We start from the raw sequence: 15,898 nt of genomic DNA on the forward strand, positions 1-15,898 counted from the left end.
ATTGTCATTGTCAGACTGCTACATTCTACAAAGTATAAACATACCTCCCCTTCCGATCGTTGTGGGAGCGTGAGCGAATCACTTGAGGTGTTGCAGTTAAGCACCGTCTTCGCCCAATCCTGGTACTTCCAAATATCCAGTGACAAAAACCTGAAAACCGGAACTAATGCTGCTCGGAGCTTACGCATCCCATTCAGTCCTGGCAGATTATCTCGGTCCACACTCAGAATCTTCCCACAGGAGATTAGTAGATGAATGACTATAAATGACCGTAAAACTACGAACAGCCAAACAAGAGGGATACAAGAAAGAGAGAACGAGGGAGAGAGCAAGGTGGGGTGGGGGGGGTATGTCTCTCACCTTAGAGGAGTAGGTGTGTCCATCAGATCCACACACAGGGCTGGGGAGGATGACAGGGCATGGCCTACACTTCCCATGGGCCCCTGCTCCTGCCCAGTGCTTGTAGGCCAAGCTTCCTTTCCTCGGTTTCACACTGTGTGAGAGAGAAAGAGAGAGAGAGGGAGAGAGAGAGAGAGAGAGATAAACAGAGCGAGAGAGACAGTGAGTAACACACATGGATATAGCTCTATACTTACTCAAAAATAAGCTACCAGATATGATTGTTGAGTTAATCAAACTGTACAATTTTAATTGCATACAAATTGCATTCAAATTGCACAGTGCAGCAGTCAAATAGTCCCTGTGCCCAGGTAACCTGCCTAAATGACTACCGACCTGTAACACTTACATCTGTAGCCATGAAATGCGTTGAAAGGTTGGTAATGGCTCACATCAACACAATTATCCCAGAAACCCTAGTCCCACTCCAATTTGCATACCGCACCAACAGATCCACAGATGACGCAATCTCTATTGCACTGCACACTGCCCTTTCCCACCTGGACAAAAGGAACATCTACGTGAGGATGCTATTCATTGACTACAGCTCAGCGTTCAACACCATAGTGCCCTTAAAAGCTCATCACTAAGCTAAGGACCCGGGGACTAAACACCTGCCTCTGCAACTGGATCCTGGACTTCCTGACGGGCCGCCCCCAGGTGGTAAGGGTAGGTAACCACACATCCGCCACGCTGATCCTCAACACGGGGGCCCCTCGGGAGTGAGTGCTCAGTCCCCTCCTGTACTCTCTCTTCACTCATGACTGCACAGCCAGGCACAACTCCAACACCATCATTAAGTTTGCTGATGACACAACGGTGGTAGGCCTGATCACTGACAACAACGAGACAGCCTATAGGGAGGAGGTCAGAAACCTGGCCGTGTGATGCCAGGACAACAACCTCTCCCTCAACGTGATCAAGACAAAGGAGATTATTGTGGACTAGAGGAAAAAGAGGACCGAGCACGCCCCCATTCCCATTGACGGGGCTGTAGTGGAGCAGATTGAGAGCTTCAAGTCCTTGGTGTCCACATCAACAACAAACTAACATGGTCCAAGCACACCAAGACAGTCGTGAAGAGGGCACAACAAAACCTATTCCCCCTCATGCGACTGAAAAGATTTGACATGGGTCCTCAGATCCTCAAAAGGTTTTACAGCTGCACCATCAAGAGCATCCTGACGGGATGCGTCACTGCCTGGTATGGAAACTGCTTGGCCTCCGACCACAAGGCACTACAGAGGGTAGAGCGTACGGCCCAGTACGTCACTGGGGCCAAGCTTCATGCCATCCAGGACCTTTATACCAGGCGGTGTCAGAGGAAGGTCCTAAAATTCATCAAAGACTCCAGCCACCCTAGTCATAGACAGTTCTCTCTTCTACCACACGGCAAGCGGTACCGGAGCGCCAAGTCTAGGTACAAGAAGCTTCTAAACAGTTTCTACCCCCAAGCCATAAGACTCCTGAACAGCTAATCAAATGGCTGCCCAGACTATTTGCACCCCCCCCCCCTACCCCATGCTGCTGCTACTCTCTGTTATTATCTATGCATAGCCACTTTGACAACCCTACCTGCATTTACATAATTATCTCAAATACCTCGACACCGGTGCCCCGCAAATTGACACATTGACTCTGTACCGGTACCCCCTATATATAGCCTCCACATTGACTCTGTACCGGTACCCCCTGTATATAGCCTCTACATTGACTCTGTACAGGTACCCCCTGTATATAGCCTCCACATTGACTCTGTACCGGTACCCCCTGTATATAGCCTCCACATTGACTCTGTTATTTACTGCTGCTCTTTAATTATTTGTTTTTTTCTTATCTCTTACTTTTTTTGTTGGTTAAGGGCTTGTAAGTAAGCATTTCACTATAAGGTCTAACACCTGATGTATACGGCACATGTGACAAACAACATTTGATTTGATTTGAGTTGGAATTGCAAGGAATTATATTGAGCCCAATATAAGCTGGGTAACTTCCGTTGCTTTGTATGACTTGCTTTACACTCCACTCTCTTCTTCAGCCATTCTGTAGATACAGGACCAACTCACCTCCAGGTTCCAAATGGTCCATAACAGCATTTAACAAGAACATGGCTGATCACTCCAATCGAATTGTCTTGGTGCCAAGATAGCGTCCGAAGGCGACCGTTACTATTTCAAGTCTCAAACCGAGGCGAGGCACATCCATGACTCAGCCTCACTCCAGGAGGATAGATGCTGCTTGTCAGTGTAGACCAGAGTCATGGAGGCCTGGTACGCCAGGGCCTTTTCTATAAGGAGGGTAATTACATCGGATCAAATCCCCCAGCAATCTTCTCGTTAAGTGGTCTGCTCTGTCTGACGAAGCATCACCTTTTTGTCTACAATAACACTGAGGTGTGAGATATAGAATACAAGCCTTCGCAGAAATCAATCTGACCACTGGGCTGTATGGGGAATGTCTATACACTGACTGAGAATGAACAGAGCTGGGTCTTCCACAGATTCTGTCACACATCTCTGGCTGTTAGACGGGTACATTCCCATTCAGGTTAGCGGCAGCGCAGTGCGGCAGGCAGACACCACCTTGATGTCTATAATTATCCATCTGTTGTGAAACAAACACTATAATAACAGATTAGACATGCCACTCGCTGCCAACACTCACTAGTGAATAAAAAAGCAATTATGTCTGATAAAACGGTTGAATATGAAACGTTGATGAGACTGATTAGCATCTCCTTAAGATGTCCCCCTCTGCTCCTCCTCCCTCCTCTCCTCCTCGCAGCTGCTCCTGAAAGCCCAGGAGAGTGGAATGTGTGTGTGTGTGTGTGTGTGTGTGTGTGTGTGTGTGTGTGTGTGTGTGTGTGTGTGTGTGTGTGTGTGTGTGTGTGTGTGTGTGTCAAATCAAAATCATATCAAATCAAATCAAATGTATTTGTTTCATACACATCGTGAGCAGATGTTAATGCGAGTGTAGCGAAATGCTTGTGCTTCTAGTTCCGACAATGCAGTAATAACTAACGAGTAATCTAAATAAGAATTCCAAAACTACTACCTTATACACACAAGTGTAAAGGGATAAAGAATATGTACATTAAGATATATGAATGAGTGATGGTACAGAGCGGCATAGGCAAGATGCAGTAGATGGTATTGAGTACAGTATATACATATGAGATGAGTATGTAAACAAAGTAGCATAGTTTAAAGTGGCTAGTGATACATGTATTACATAAAGATGCAGTAGATGATATAGAGTACAGTATATACGTATACATATGAGATTAATAATGTAGGGTATGTAAACATTATATTAAGTAGAATTGTTTAAAGTGGCTAGTGATATATTTTACATCAATTCCCATCAATTCCCATTATTAAAGTGGCTGGAGTTGAGTCAGTGTGTTGGCAGCAGCCACTCAATGTTAGTGGTGGCTGTTTAACAGTCTGATGGCCTTGAGATAGAAGCTGTTTTTCAGTCTCTCGGTCCCAGCTTTGATGCACCTGTACTGACCTCGCCTTCTGGATGATAGCGGGGTGAACAGGCAGTGGCTCGGGTGGTTGTTGTCCTTGATGATCTTTATGGCCTTCCTGTGACATCGGGTGGTGTAGGTGTCCTGGAGGGCAGGTACTTTGCCCCCGGTGATGCGTTGTGCAGACCTCACTACCCTCTGGAGAGCCTTACGGTTGTGGGCGGAGCAGTTGCCGTACCAGGCGGTGATACAGCCCGACAGGATGCTCTCGATTGTGCATCTGTAGAAGTTTGTGAGTGCTTTTGGTGACAAGCCGGATTTCTTCAGTCTCCTGAGGTTGAAGAGGCGCTGCTGCGCCTTCTTCACGATGCTGTCTGTGTGGGTGGACCAATTCAGTTTGTCAGTGATGTGTACGCCGAGGAACTTAAAACTTACTACCCTCTCCACTACTGTCCCATCGATGTGGATAGGGGGGTGTTCCCTCTGCTGTTTCCTGAAGTCCACAATCATCTCCTTAGTTTTGTTGACGTTGAGTGTGAGGTTATTTTCCTGACACCACACTCCGAGGTCCCTCCCCTCCTCCCTGTAGGCCATCTCGTCGATGTTGGTAATCAGGCCTACCACTGTTGTGTCGTCCGCAAACTTGATGATTGAGTTGGAGGCGTGCGTGGCCACGCAGTCGGGGGTGAACAGGGAGTACAGGAGAGGGCTCAGAACACACCCTTGTGAGGCCCCAGTGTTGAGGATCAGCGGGGTGGAGATGTTGTTACCTACCCTCACCACCTGGGGGCGGCCCATCAGGAAGTCCAGTACCCAGTTACACAGGGCGGGGTAGAGACCCAGGGTCTCGAGCTTGATGACGAGTTTGGAGGGTACTATGATGTTAAATGCTGAGCTGTAGTCGATGAACAGCATTCTCACATAGGTATTCCTCTTGTCCAGATGGGTTAGGGCAGTGTGCAGTGTGGTTGAGATTGCATCGTCTGTGGACCTATTGGGGCGGTAGGCAAATTGGAGTGGGTCTAGGGTGTCAGGTAGGGTGGAGGTGATATGGTCCTTGACAAGTCTCTCAAAGCACTTCATGATGACGGAAGTGAGTGCTAAGGGGCGGTAATCGTTTAGCTCAGTGACCTCAGCTTTCTTGGGAACAGGAACAATGGTGGCCCTCTTGAAGCATGTGGGAACAGCAGACTGGGATAAGGTTTGATTGAATATGTCCGTAAACACACCAGCCTGCTGGTCTGCGCATGCTCTGAGGGCGCGGCTGGGGATGACGTCTGGGCCTGCAGCCTTGCGAGGGTTAACACGTTTAAATGTTTTACTCACCTCGGCTGCAGTGAAGGAGAGTCCGCATGTTTTGGTTGCGGGCCGTGTCAGTGGCACTGTATTGTCCTCAAAGCGGGCAAAAAAGTTATTTAGTCTGCCTGGGAGCAAGACATCCTGATCCGTGACTGGGCTGGTTTTCTTTTTGTAATCCGTGATTGACTGTAGACCCTGCCACATACCTTTTGTGTCTGAGCCATTGAATTGCGACTCTACTTTGTCTCTATACTGACGCTTAACTTGTTTGATTGCCTTGCGGAGGGAATAGCTACACTATTTGTATTCGATCATGTTTCCGGTCACCTTGCCCTGATTAAAAGCAGTGGTTCGCGCTTTCAGTTTCACGCGAATGCTGCCATCAATCCACGGTTTCTGGTTTGGGAATGTTTTAATCGTTGCTATGGGAACGACATCGTTCTAATGAACTCGCTCACCGAATCAGCGTATTCGTCAATGTTGTTGTTTGACACAATACGAAACATATCCCAGTCCACATGATGGAAGCAGTCTTGGAGCGTGGAATCAGATTGGTCGGACCAGCGTTGAACAGACCTCAGCGTGGGAGCTTCTTGTTTTAGCTTCTGTCTGTAGGCAGGGATCAACAAAATGGAGTCGTGGTCAGCTTTTCCGAAACGAGGGCGGTGGATGGCCTTATATGCGTCGCGGAAGTTAGAATAGCAATGATCCAAGGTTTTACCAGCCCTGGTTGCGCAATCGATATGCTAATACAATTTAGGGAGTCTTGTTTTCAGATTAGCCTTGTTAAAATCCCCAGCTACAATGAATGCAGCCTCAGGATATGTGGATTCCAGTTTGCAAAGAGTCAAATAAAGTTTGTTCAGAGCCATCGATGTGTCTGCTTGGGGGGGAATATATACGGCTGTGATTATAATCGAAGAGAATTCCCTTGGTCGATAATGCGGTCGACATTTGATTGTGAGGAATTCTAAATCAGGTGAACAGAAGGACTTGAGTTCCTGTATGTTGTTGTGACCACACCACATCTCGTTAACCATAAAGCATACGCCCCCGCCCCTCTTCTTACCAGAAAGATGTTTGTTTCTGTCGGCGCGATACGTGGAGAAACCAGCTGGCTGCACCGATTCCGTTAGCGTCTCTCGAGTGAGCCATGTTTCTGTGAAGCAAAGAACGTTACAGTCTCTGATGTCCCTCTGGAATGCTACCCTTGCTCGGCTTTCATCAACCTTGTTGTCAAGAGACTGGACATTGGCGAGAAGTATGCTAGGGAGTGGTGCACGATGTGCCCGTCTCCGGAGTTTGACCAGAAGACCGCTTCGTTTCCCTCTTTTACAAAGTTTTTTTGGGTCGCCGGCTGGGATCCATTCCGTTGTCCTGGGTGAAAGGCAGAACACAGGATCCGCTTCGCGAAAGTCATAATCCTGGTTGTACTGATTGGCGCTGCTCTTATATTCAGTAGTTCTTGTCGACTGTATGTAATGAAACCTAAGATGACCTGGGGTACCAATGTACCCCAGGTCATCTGTGTGTGTGTGTGTGTGCGTGCGTGCGTGTGTGTTCAAGTGTGTGCTTCCTCTAGTCAGGGTATCTATGCATGGGTGGATAACACCTTACACATGGCGAAGGAGGGAGGGATCACTGTCAGATAGCTGTGTGTCTATCACCCATGTGTATGGCCATGCTTGTGGTCTCTAGTGTGTTAAGTGTCAGGCTGTGATGGGATGGAGTGTGTCTGTGAGTCGGGTGCATTAGGCTAACAGACCACCCCTGGATACCCTGCTGTGAACCCGTCAGATATCATTCGCACTGACCGAGCACAGGGTTGGAGGGAGAGACAGAGCGAGAGAGAGACAGAGACAGACAGAACGGAATAACACACAGCATCCCACTCTCCTTCTTCCCCTCCCTCTATCTTTGTATCTCTCTGTCCATCTGTCTGTCTTCATTAGCCTTCCTCCTAAGTGCTCCAGGTGCATCTCCCCTCCTCAGGTTCAGCTGTGTGCTGTCAGACCCAGACATCACCTCTCCCTCTCTCCTGTGAGCGGTCACATTAGCCCCTAATGTCGTTTCACTTGACACATTTCACACACACACACACACACACACACACACACACACACACACACACACACACACACACACACACACACACACACACACACACACACACACACACACACACACACACACACACATACAGTTTTGAGAATGACACAAATATTAATTTTCACAAAGTCTGCTGCCTCAGTGCCTTTAGATATTCTTGTCAGATGTTACAATGGAATACTGAAGTATAATTACAAACATTTCATAAGTGTCAAAGGCTTTTATTGACACTTACATGAAGTTGATGCAAAGAGTCAATATTTGCAGTGTTGACCCTTCTTTTTCAAGACCTCTGCAATCCGCCCTGGCATGCTGTCAATTAACCTCTAGGCCACATCCTGCCTGATGGCAGCCTATTATTGCATAATCAATGCTTGGAGTTTGTCAGAATTTGTGGGGTTTTGTTTGTTTCTCAATGGGATTAAGGTCTGGGCAGTTTCCTGGCCATGGACCGAAAATATCCGTGTTTTGTTCCCCGAGCCACTTAGTTATCACTTTTGCCTTATGGCAATGTGGTCCATCATGCTGGAAAAGGCATTGTTCGTCACCAAACTGTTCCTGGATGGTTGGGAGAAGTTGCTCTCGGAGGATGTGTTGGTACATTTACATTTACATTTAAGTCATTTAGCAGACACTCTTAACCAGAGCGACTTACAAATTGATGCATTCACCTTATGACATCCAGTGGAACAGCCACTTTACAATAGTGCATCTAAATCTTTTAAGGGGGGGGGGTGAGAAGGATTACTTTATCCTATCCTAGGTATTCCTTAAAGAGGTGGGGTTTCAGGTGTCTCCGGAAGGTGGTGATTGACTCCGCTGTCCTGGCGTCGTGAGGGAGTTTGTTCCACCATTGGGGGCCAGAGCAGCGAACAGTTTTGACTGGGCTGAGCGGGAACTGTACTTCCTCAGTGGTAGGGAGGCGAGCAGGCCAGAGGTGGATGAACGCAGTGCCCTTGTTTGGGTGTAGGGCCTGATCAGAGCCTGGAGGTACTGAGGTGCCGTTCCCCTCACAGCTCCGTAGGCAAGCACCATGGTCTTGTAGCGGATGCGAGCTTCAACTGGAAGCCAGTGGAGAGAGCGGAGGAGCGGGGTGACGTGAGAGAACTTGGGAAGGTTGAACACCAGACGGGCTGCGGCGTTCTGGATGAGTTGTAGGGGTTTAATGGCACAGGCAGGAGCCCAGCCAACAGCGAGTTGCAGTAATCCAGACGGGAGATGACAAGTGCCTGGATTAGGACCTGCGCCGCTTCCTGTGTGAGGCAGGGTCGTACTCTGCGGATGTTGTAGAGCAGGGGTGTCAAAGTCAAATGGACGGAGGGCCAAATAAAAATTTAGCTACAAGCCGAGGGCCGGACTGTTCGAATGTTCATTGAAAAATTTTTAAATGACGCATATAGTCTAGTGAACCTAATTGAACCTACTGAAAACCTAACAAATATATTCCAATATGATCAGATAAATAAAGCAATATTTTCTTATGGCTCTGTCAGTAATCTTTAATTTTCAACAGACACAAAAGACAAATTTCCTTTATATAAAAATCCCCATAACATGAACATTAAATGAAAGAAACCGGTATTCAAGGCACCATCAGTAGCCTATATTTTCTATTTTAGCAAAAGTGGGCTAAATTTACTTCAAAGAAAAAAACAATAATAGCAATTTTCTATCATCCACTCAACTGAAATATTTTTAAAATATAATTGGATTGAAATACAATAAAATAAAGTGCAAAAATCTATTAATCAAAAACAACACTTTGTTTAAGGAGAAGTAACATGCAGTGAAAACAAATATTAAACTTTAACTTTTAAACTTGAACTGAGTAAAAACTCTAAATATGTGATTGCACAGTAATGTTCACTTGTTTGAGGTTGAGGGTGATACTTGGTGGTGTCCCATCTTTTCCACAAGTTCATCAATGTTCGGGGTAAGGCTCTGAGCTGAGGAAATCCTCAGAATTGAGTGGAGGTGTTCAGCAGTAAGTCGACTTCTGTGTGATGTTTTGTTCAAGTTCATCAAAGAAAACAGTTGTTCACACAGGTATGTGCTGCCAAACATAGACAACGTTTGAGCAGCCTGGATGCGCAGCTGGGGCATTGTGTCGGGGAGGAAACGGGCGAACTCCGCAGCACCCACTGCCGCATATTTTGCCCTCAGTGCATCATTGCATTGGAGGTCAATCAACTCCATTTGGAGGTTTGGTGGTGAGCTTTCCACGTCAACAGCAAATGGGTTACCGAGCAGTTCCAACCTGCTTTTTTGTGCTTCAAAGTCAGCAAATCGGCATCGAAAGTCAGCGGCAAGCATACCTATTTTATCAGCCAACTGTGCGCTCGGGAACGCACTGGTAGAGAGCTTCTCTTTCATGGTCTGGCAGCTGGGAAAGTGGCTCAAATTTTTCTTTCCGCATCTGCGTCTCCCACAGAGTCAGTTTGGTTTTAAATGCCTTCACTGTACTGTACATATCAGAGATGACACGATCCCGACCCTGCAGCTGCAAGTTCATTGCATTCAGATGACTCGTAATGTCACACAGAAAAGCCATTTCACACAGAAACATTTCGTCTCGGAGTTGTGTTGTGTCTTTCCCTTTGCTGTCCAAGAACAGACAAATCTCCTCACGAAGCTCGAAACATCTTTGAAGCACCTTTCCCTGGCTTAGCCATCGCACCTCTGTGTGATAAGGCAAATCACCATGCTCCGTTTCTAACTCCGTCAGAAATGCCTTGAACTGGCGGTGATTCAAACCTTTGGCTCTGATAAAGTTAACTGTGCGCGTGATGATGCTCATTACATGCTCCATTTTCAAGGCTTTACCGCACAACGCTTCCTGGTGTATGATACAATGATAAGCTGTCAGCTCACCTGTCGCGTTTTCCTCTTGCATCTTTTCCCGTATCTTCGCCACCAGTCCGCTCCTGTGTCCACACATCGCAGGTGCTCCGTCGGTTGTCAAACCCACGAGTTTTTCCCAAGGCAGCTCCATCTCATTTACACATCTTGACACCTCTTCATACAAATCATGCCCCGTAGTTGTGCCATGCATAGGACGTAAAGCCAAAAACTCCTCTGTCACGCTTAGGCTGGAGTCCACTCCGCGGATGAAAATTGACAACTGGGCAATGTCAGAAATGTCGGTGCTCTCATCCACAGCCAAGGAATATGCAATGAAATCTTTTCCTTTTTCACAAGCTGCTCTTTTAGATTGATGGACAACTGGTCTACTCTCTCGGCAATGGTGTTTCTGCTCAGACTCACATTTAAAAGAGTTGCCTTTTTTCTGGGCAAACTTCGTCACAAACTTTAATCATGCAGTTTTTGATGAAATCCCCTCCGTAAATGGCCGGGCTGATTTAGCGATCTCTTCTGCCAAAATAAAACTGGCCTTGACAGCAGCCTGGCCTTGTGATTTGGCTTTTTGAACAGAGCCTGTCGAGATTTGAGGCCTCGTTTTAATTCCTCTGCCTTTTGTAGCCTTTGTTCCATGTCCATATTCTTGTTTTTGTCCGCGTGTTTCGTTTCATAATGTCGTCTCAGATTATACTCTTTCAGTACCGCCACACTTTCTCCACACAGAAGACACACAGGTTTTCCAGCTACCTCCGTGAACAAATACTCCGACTCCCACCTTGTTTGAAACCCCGGTTCTCAGTGTCCACCTTCCGTTTTGCCATTTTTGATGGGTATCTGAAAGTTAATTTTACTGTGATGCTGACAACTGCTGTGCCAATAAATATTGAAATGAAGCAGCCTACTGCTCGGTGCGTCACCGTTGCATTGTGGGAAATGTAGTATTGGTGCGTGTAAAAGATCTGCGGGCTGCCGGCTTGCTGCGGTCTGCGGGCGGTTCTAATAATAAATCAAGATCATCCCAGGGGCCGTAAAAAACCTTCTCGCGGGCCGGATGTGGCCCGCGGGCCTTGACTCTGACATATGTGTTGTAGAGCATGAACCTACAGGAACGGGCCACCGCCTTGATGTTAGTTGAGAACGACAGGGTGTTGTCCAGGATCACGCCAAGGTTCTTAGCGCTCTGGGAGGAGGACACAATGGAGTTGTCAACCGTGATGGCGAGATCGTGGAACGGGCAGTCCTTCCCCGGGAGGAAGAGCAGCTCCGTCTTGCCGAGGTTCAGCTTGAGGTGGTGATCCGTCATCCACACTGATATGTCTGCCAGACATGCAGAGATGCGATTCGCCACCTGGTCATCAGAAGGGGGAAAGGAGAAGATTAATTGTGTGTCGTCTGCATAGCAATGATAGGAGAGACCATGTGAGGTTATTTACATTTACATTTACATTTAAGTCATTTAGCAGACGCTCTTGTCCAGAGCGACTTACAAATTGGTGCATACACCTTATGACATCCAGTGGAACAGCCAATTTACAATAGTGCATCAGGTTATGACAGAGCCAAGTGACTTGGTGTATAGCGAGAATAGGAGAGGGCCTAGAACAGAGCCCTGGGGGACACCAGTGGTGAGAGCGCGTGGTGAGGAGACAGATTCTCGCCACGCCACCTGGTAGGAGCGACCTGTCAGGTAGGACGCAATCCAAGCGTGGGCCGCGCCGGAGATGCCCAACTCGGAGAGGGTGGAGAGGAGGATCTGATGGTTCACAGTATCGAAGGCAGCCGATAGGTCTAGAAGGATGAGAGCAGAGGAGAGAGAGTTAGCTTTAGCAGTGCGGAGCGCCTCCGTGATACAGAGAAGAGCAGTCTCAGTTGAATGACTAGTCTTGAAACCTGACTGATTTGGATCAAGAAGGTCATTCTGAGAGAGATAGCGGGAGAGCTGGCCAAGGACGGCACGTTCAAGAGTTTTGGAGAGAAAAGAAAGAAGGGATACTGGTCTGTAGTTATTGACATCGGAGGGATCGAGTGTAGGTTTTTTCAGAAGGGGTGCAACTCTCGCTCTCTTGAAGACGGAAGGGACGTAGCCAGCGGTCAGTGATGAGTTGATGAGCGAGGTGAGGTAAGGGAGAAGGTCTCCGGAAATGGTCTGGAGAAGAGAGGAGGGGATAGGGTCAAGCGGGCAGGTTGTTGGGCGGCCGGCCGTCACAAGACGCGAGATTTCATCTGGAGAGAGAGGGGAGAAAGAGGTCAGAGCACAGGGTAGGCCAGTGTGAGCAGAACCAGCGGTGTCGTTTGACTTAGCAAACGAGGATCGGATGTCGTCGACCTTCTTTTCAAAATGGTTGACGAAGTCATCTGCAGAGAGGCAGGAGGGGGGAGGAGGATTCAGGAGGGAGGAGAAGGTGGCAAAGAGCTTCCTAGGGTTAGAGGCAGATGCTTGGAATTTAGAGTGGTAGAAAGTGGCTTTAGCAGCAGAGACAGAGGAGGAAAATGTAGAGAGGAGGGAGTGAAAGGATGCCAGGTCCGCAGGGAGGCGAGTTTTCCTCCATTTCCGCTCGGCTGCCCGGAGCCCTGTTCTGTGAGCTCGCAATGAGTCGTCGAGCCACGGAGCGGGAGGGGAGGACCGAGCCGGCCTGGAGGATAGGGGACATAGAGAGTCAAAGGATGCAGAAAGGGAGGAGAGGAGGGTTGAGGAGGCAGAATCAGGAGATAGGTTGGAGAAGGTTTGAGCAGAGGGAAGAGATGATAGGATGGAAGAGGAGAGAGTAGCGGGGGAGAGAGAGCGGAGGTTGGGACGGCGCGATACCATCCAGTAGGGGCAGTGTGGGAAGTGTTGGATGAGAGCGAGAGGGAAAAGGATACAAGGTAGTGGTCGGAGACTTGGAGGAGTTGCAATGAGGTTAGTGGAAGAACAGCATCTAGTAAAGATGAGGTCGAGCGTATTGCCTGCCTTGTGAGTAGGGGGAAGGTGAGAGGGTGAGGTCAAAAGAGGAGAGGAGTGGAAAGAAGGAGGCAGAGAGGAATGAGTCAAAGGTAGACGTGGGGAGGTTAAAGTCGCCCAGAACTGTGAGAGGTGAGCCGTCCTCAGGAAAGGAGCTTATCAAGGCATCAAGCTCATTGATGAACTCTCCGAGGGGACCTGGAGGGCGATAAATGATAAGGATGTTAAGCTTGAAAGGGCTGGTAACTGTGACAGCATGGAATTCAAAGGAGGCGATAGACAGATGGGTAAGGGGAGAAAGAGAGAATGACCACTTGGGAGAGATGAGGATCCGCTGACCAGAAGCTCTCGGGGTGTGCGAGAACACGTGGGCGGACGAAGAGAGAGCAGTAGGAGTAGCAGTGTTATCTGTGGTGATCCATGTTTCCGTCAGTGCCAAGAAGTCGAGGGACTGGAGGGAGGCATAGGCTGAGATGAACTCTGCCTTGTTGGCCGCAGATCGGCAGTTCCAGAGGCTACCGGAGACCTGGAACTCCACGTGGGTCGTGCGCGCTGGGACCACCAGATTAGGGTGGCCGCGGCCACGCGGTGTGGAGCGTTTGTATGGTCTGTGCAGAGAGGAGAGAACAGGGATAGACAGACACATAGTTGACAGGCTACAGAAGAGGCTACGCTAATGCAAGGAGATTGGAATGACAAGTGGACTACACGTCTCGAATGTTCAGAAAGTTAAGCTTACGTAGCAAGAATCTTATTGACTAAAATGATTAAAATGATACAGTACTGCTGAAGTAGGCTAGCTGGCAGTGGCTGCGTTGTTGACTTTGTAGGCTAGCTGGCAGTGGCTGCGTTGTTGACACTACACTAATCAAGTCGTTGCGTTGAGTGTAATAGTTTCTACAGTGCTGCTATTCGGGGGCTAGCTGGCTAGCTAGCAGTGTTGATTACGTTATGTTGCGTTAAAAGAACGACAATAGCTGGCTAGCTAACCTAGAAAATCGCTCTAGACTACACAATTATCTTTGATACAAAGACGGCTATGTAGCTAGCTATGTAGCTAGCTACGATCAAACAAATCAAACCGTTGTGCTGTAATGAAATGAAATGAAAATGTGATACTACCTGTGGAGCGACGCGGAATGCGACCGGGTTGTTGAGTGCGGAAGTTCTATTCGGTAGACGTTGGCTAGCTGTTGGCTAGCTAGCAGTGTCTCCTACGTTAAGGACGACAAATAGCTGGCTAGCTAACCTCTGTAAATTAAGATAATCACTCTAAGACTACACACTCTAAACTACACAATTATCTTGGATACGAAGACAGCAAAGACAACTATGTAGCTAGCTAACACTACACTAATCAAGTCGTTCAGTTGAGTGTAATAGTTTCTACAGTGCTGCTATTCGGTAGACTGGTGGACGTTTTCTAGCTGGCTAGCTGCTGGGCAGATAGCAGTGTAGACTACGTTAGGACGACGAAATACGATAATTACGCAATTATCTTTGATACAAAGACGGCTATGTAGCTAGCTAAGAAGAAATTGCTAAGATTAGACAAATCAAACCGTTGTACTATAATGAAATGTAATGAAATGTAATGAAAAGTTATACTACCTGCGGACCGAAGTGCGGATGCGACCGCTCGCTCCAACCCGGTACCATTCTTTATTCATGGCTGTATTCGTAGGCAAAATTGTGAGTGAGCCCACTCCCTTGGCTGAGAAACAACCCAACAGATGAATGGTCACAGGATGCTTTACTGTTGTTGGCATGACACAGGACTGATGGTAGCGCTCACCATGCTTTTTTCCGGATGCCCCAAACAATCGGAAAGGGGTTTCATCAGAGAAAATGACTTTACCCCAGTCCTCAGCAGTCCTATCCCTGTACCTTTTGCAGAATATCAGTCTGTCCATGATGTTTTTCCTGGAGAGAAGTGGCTTCTTTGCTGCCCTTCTTGACACCAGGCCATCCTCCAAAAGTCTTCACCTCACTGTGCGTGCAGATGCACTCACACCTGCCTGCTGCCATTCCTGAGCAAGCTCTGTACTGGTGGTGCCCCGATCCCGCAGCTGAATTCATTTTAGGAGACGGTCCTGGCGCTTGCTGGACTTTCTTGGGCACCCTGAAGCCTTCTTCACAACAATTGAACTGCTCTCCTTGAAGTTCTTGATGATGCAATCAATGGTTGATTTAGGTGCAATCTTACTGGCAGCAATATCCTTGCCTGTGAAGCCCTTTTTGTGCAAAGCAATGGTGACGTCACATGTTTCCTTGCAAGTAACCATGGATAACAAAGGAAGAACAATGATTCCAATCACCGCCCTCCTTTTGAAGCTTCCAGTCTGTTATTCGAACTCAATCAGCATGACAGAGTGATCTCCAGCCTTGTCCTCGTCAACACTCACACCTGTGTTAACAAGAGAATCACTGACATAATGTCAGCTGGTCCTTTTGTGCCAGGGCTTAAATGCATTGTTAATGTTTTTGGGGGATTCAGGTTCATTTGCATGGCAAAGAGGGACATTGCAATTAATTGCAATTCATCTGATCACTCTTCATAACATTCTGGAGTATATGCAAATTGCCATCATACAAACTGAGGCAGCAGACTGTGTGAAAATTCATATTTGTGTCATTCTCAACATTTTTGGCCCACGACTGTACACACACACACACACACACACACACACACACACACACACACACACACACACACACACACACACACACACACACACACACACACACACACACACACACACACACACACACACACACACACACACACACACACACACACACACAGTGGAGATGAAGAT

The 15,898-nt window shown here is 47.7% G+C and overlaps 1 protein-coding gene across 1 annotated transcript in view; it reads right to left on the reverse strand.

Annotated features, from left to right (window-relative positions):
- The window catches only part of LOC118372759 (testican-1-like), a 473,522-nt gene that overhangs the window by 82,985 nt on the left and 374,639 nt on the right, over nt 1–15,898 (reverse strand). Inside the window, exon 6 of the mRNA XM_052488275.1 lies at nt 361–493. Coding sequence (XP_052344235.1) covers nt 361–493 — 133 coding nt within the window. The remainder of the gene's footprint in view (nt 1–360; nt 494–15,898) is intronic.

This window comes from Oncorhynchus keta, chromosome 30 (genome assembly GCF_023373465.1).
Source record: "Oncorhynchus keta strain PuntledgeMale-10-30-2019 chromosome 30, Oket_V2, whole genome shotgun sequence".
In the NCBI taxonomy this organism is placed as follows: domain Eukaryota; kingdom Metazoa; phylum Chordata; class Actinopteri; order Salmoniformes; family Salmonidae; genus Oncorhynchus; species Oncorhynchus keta.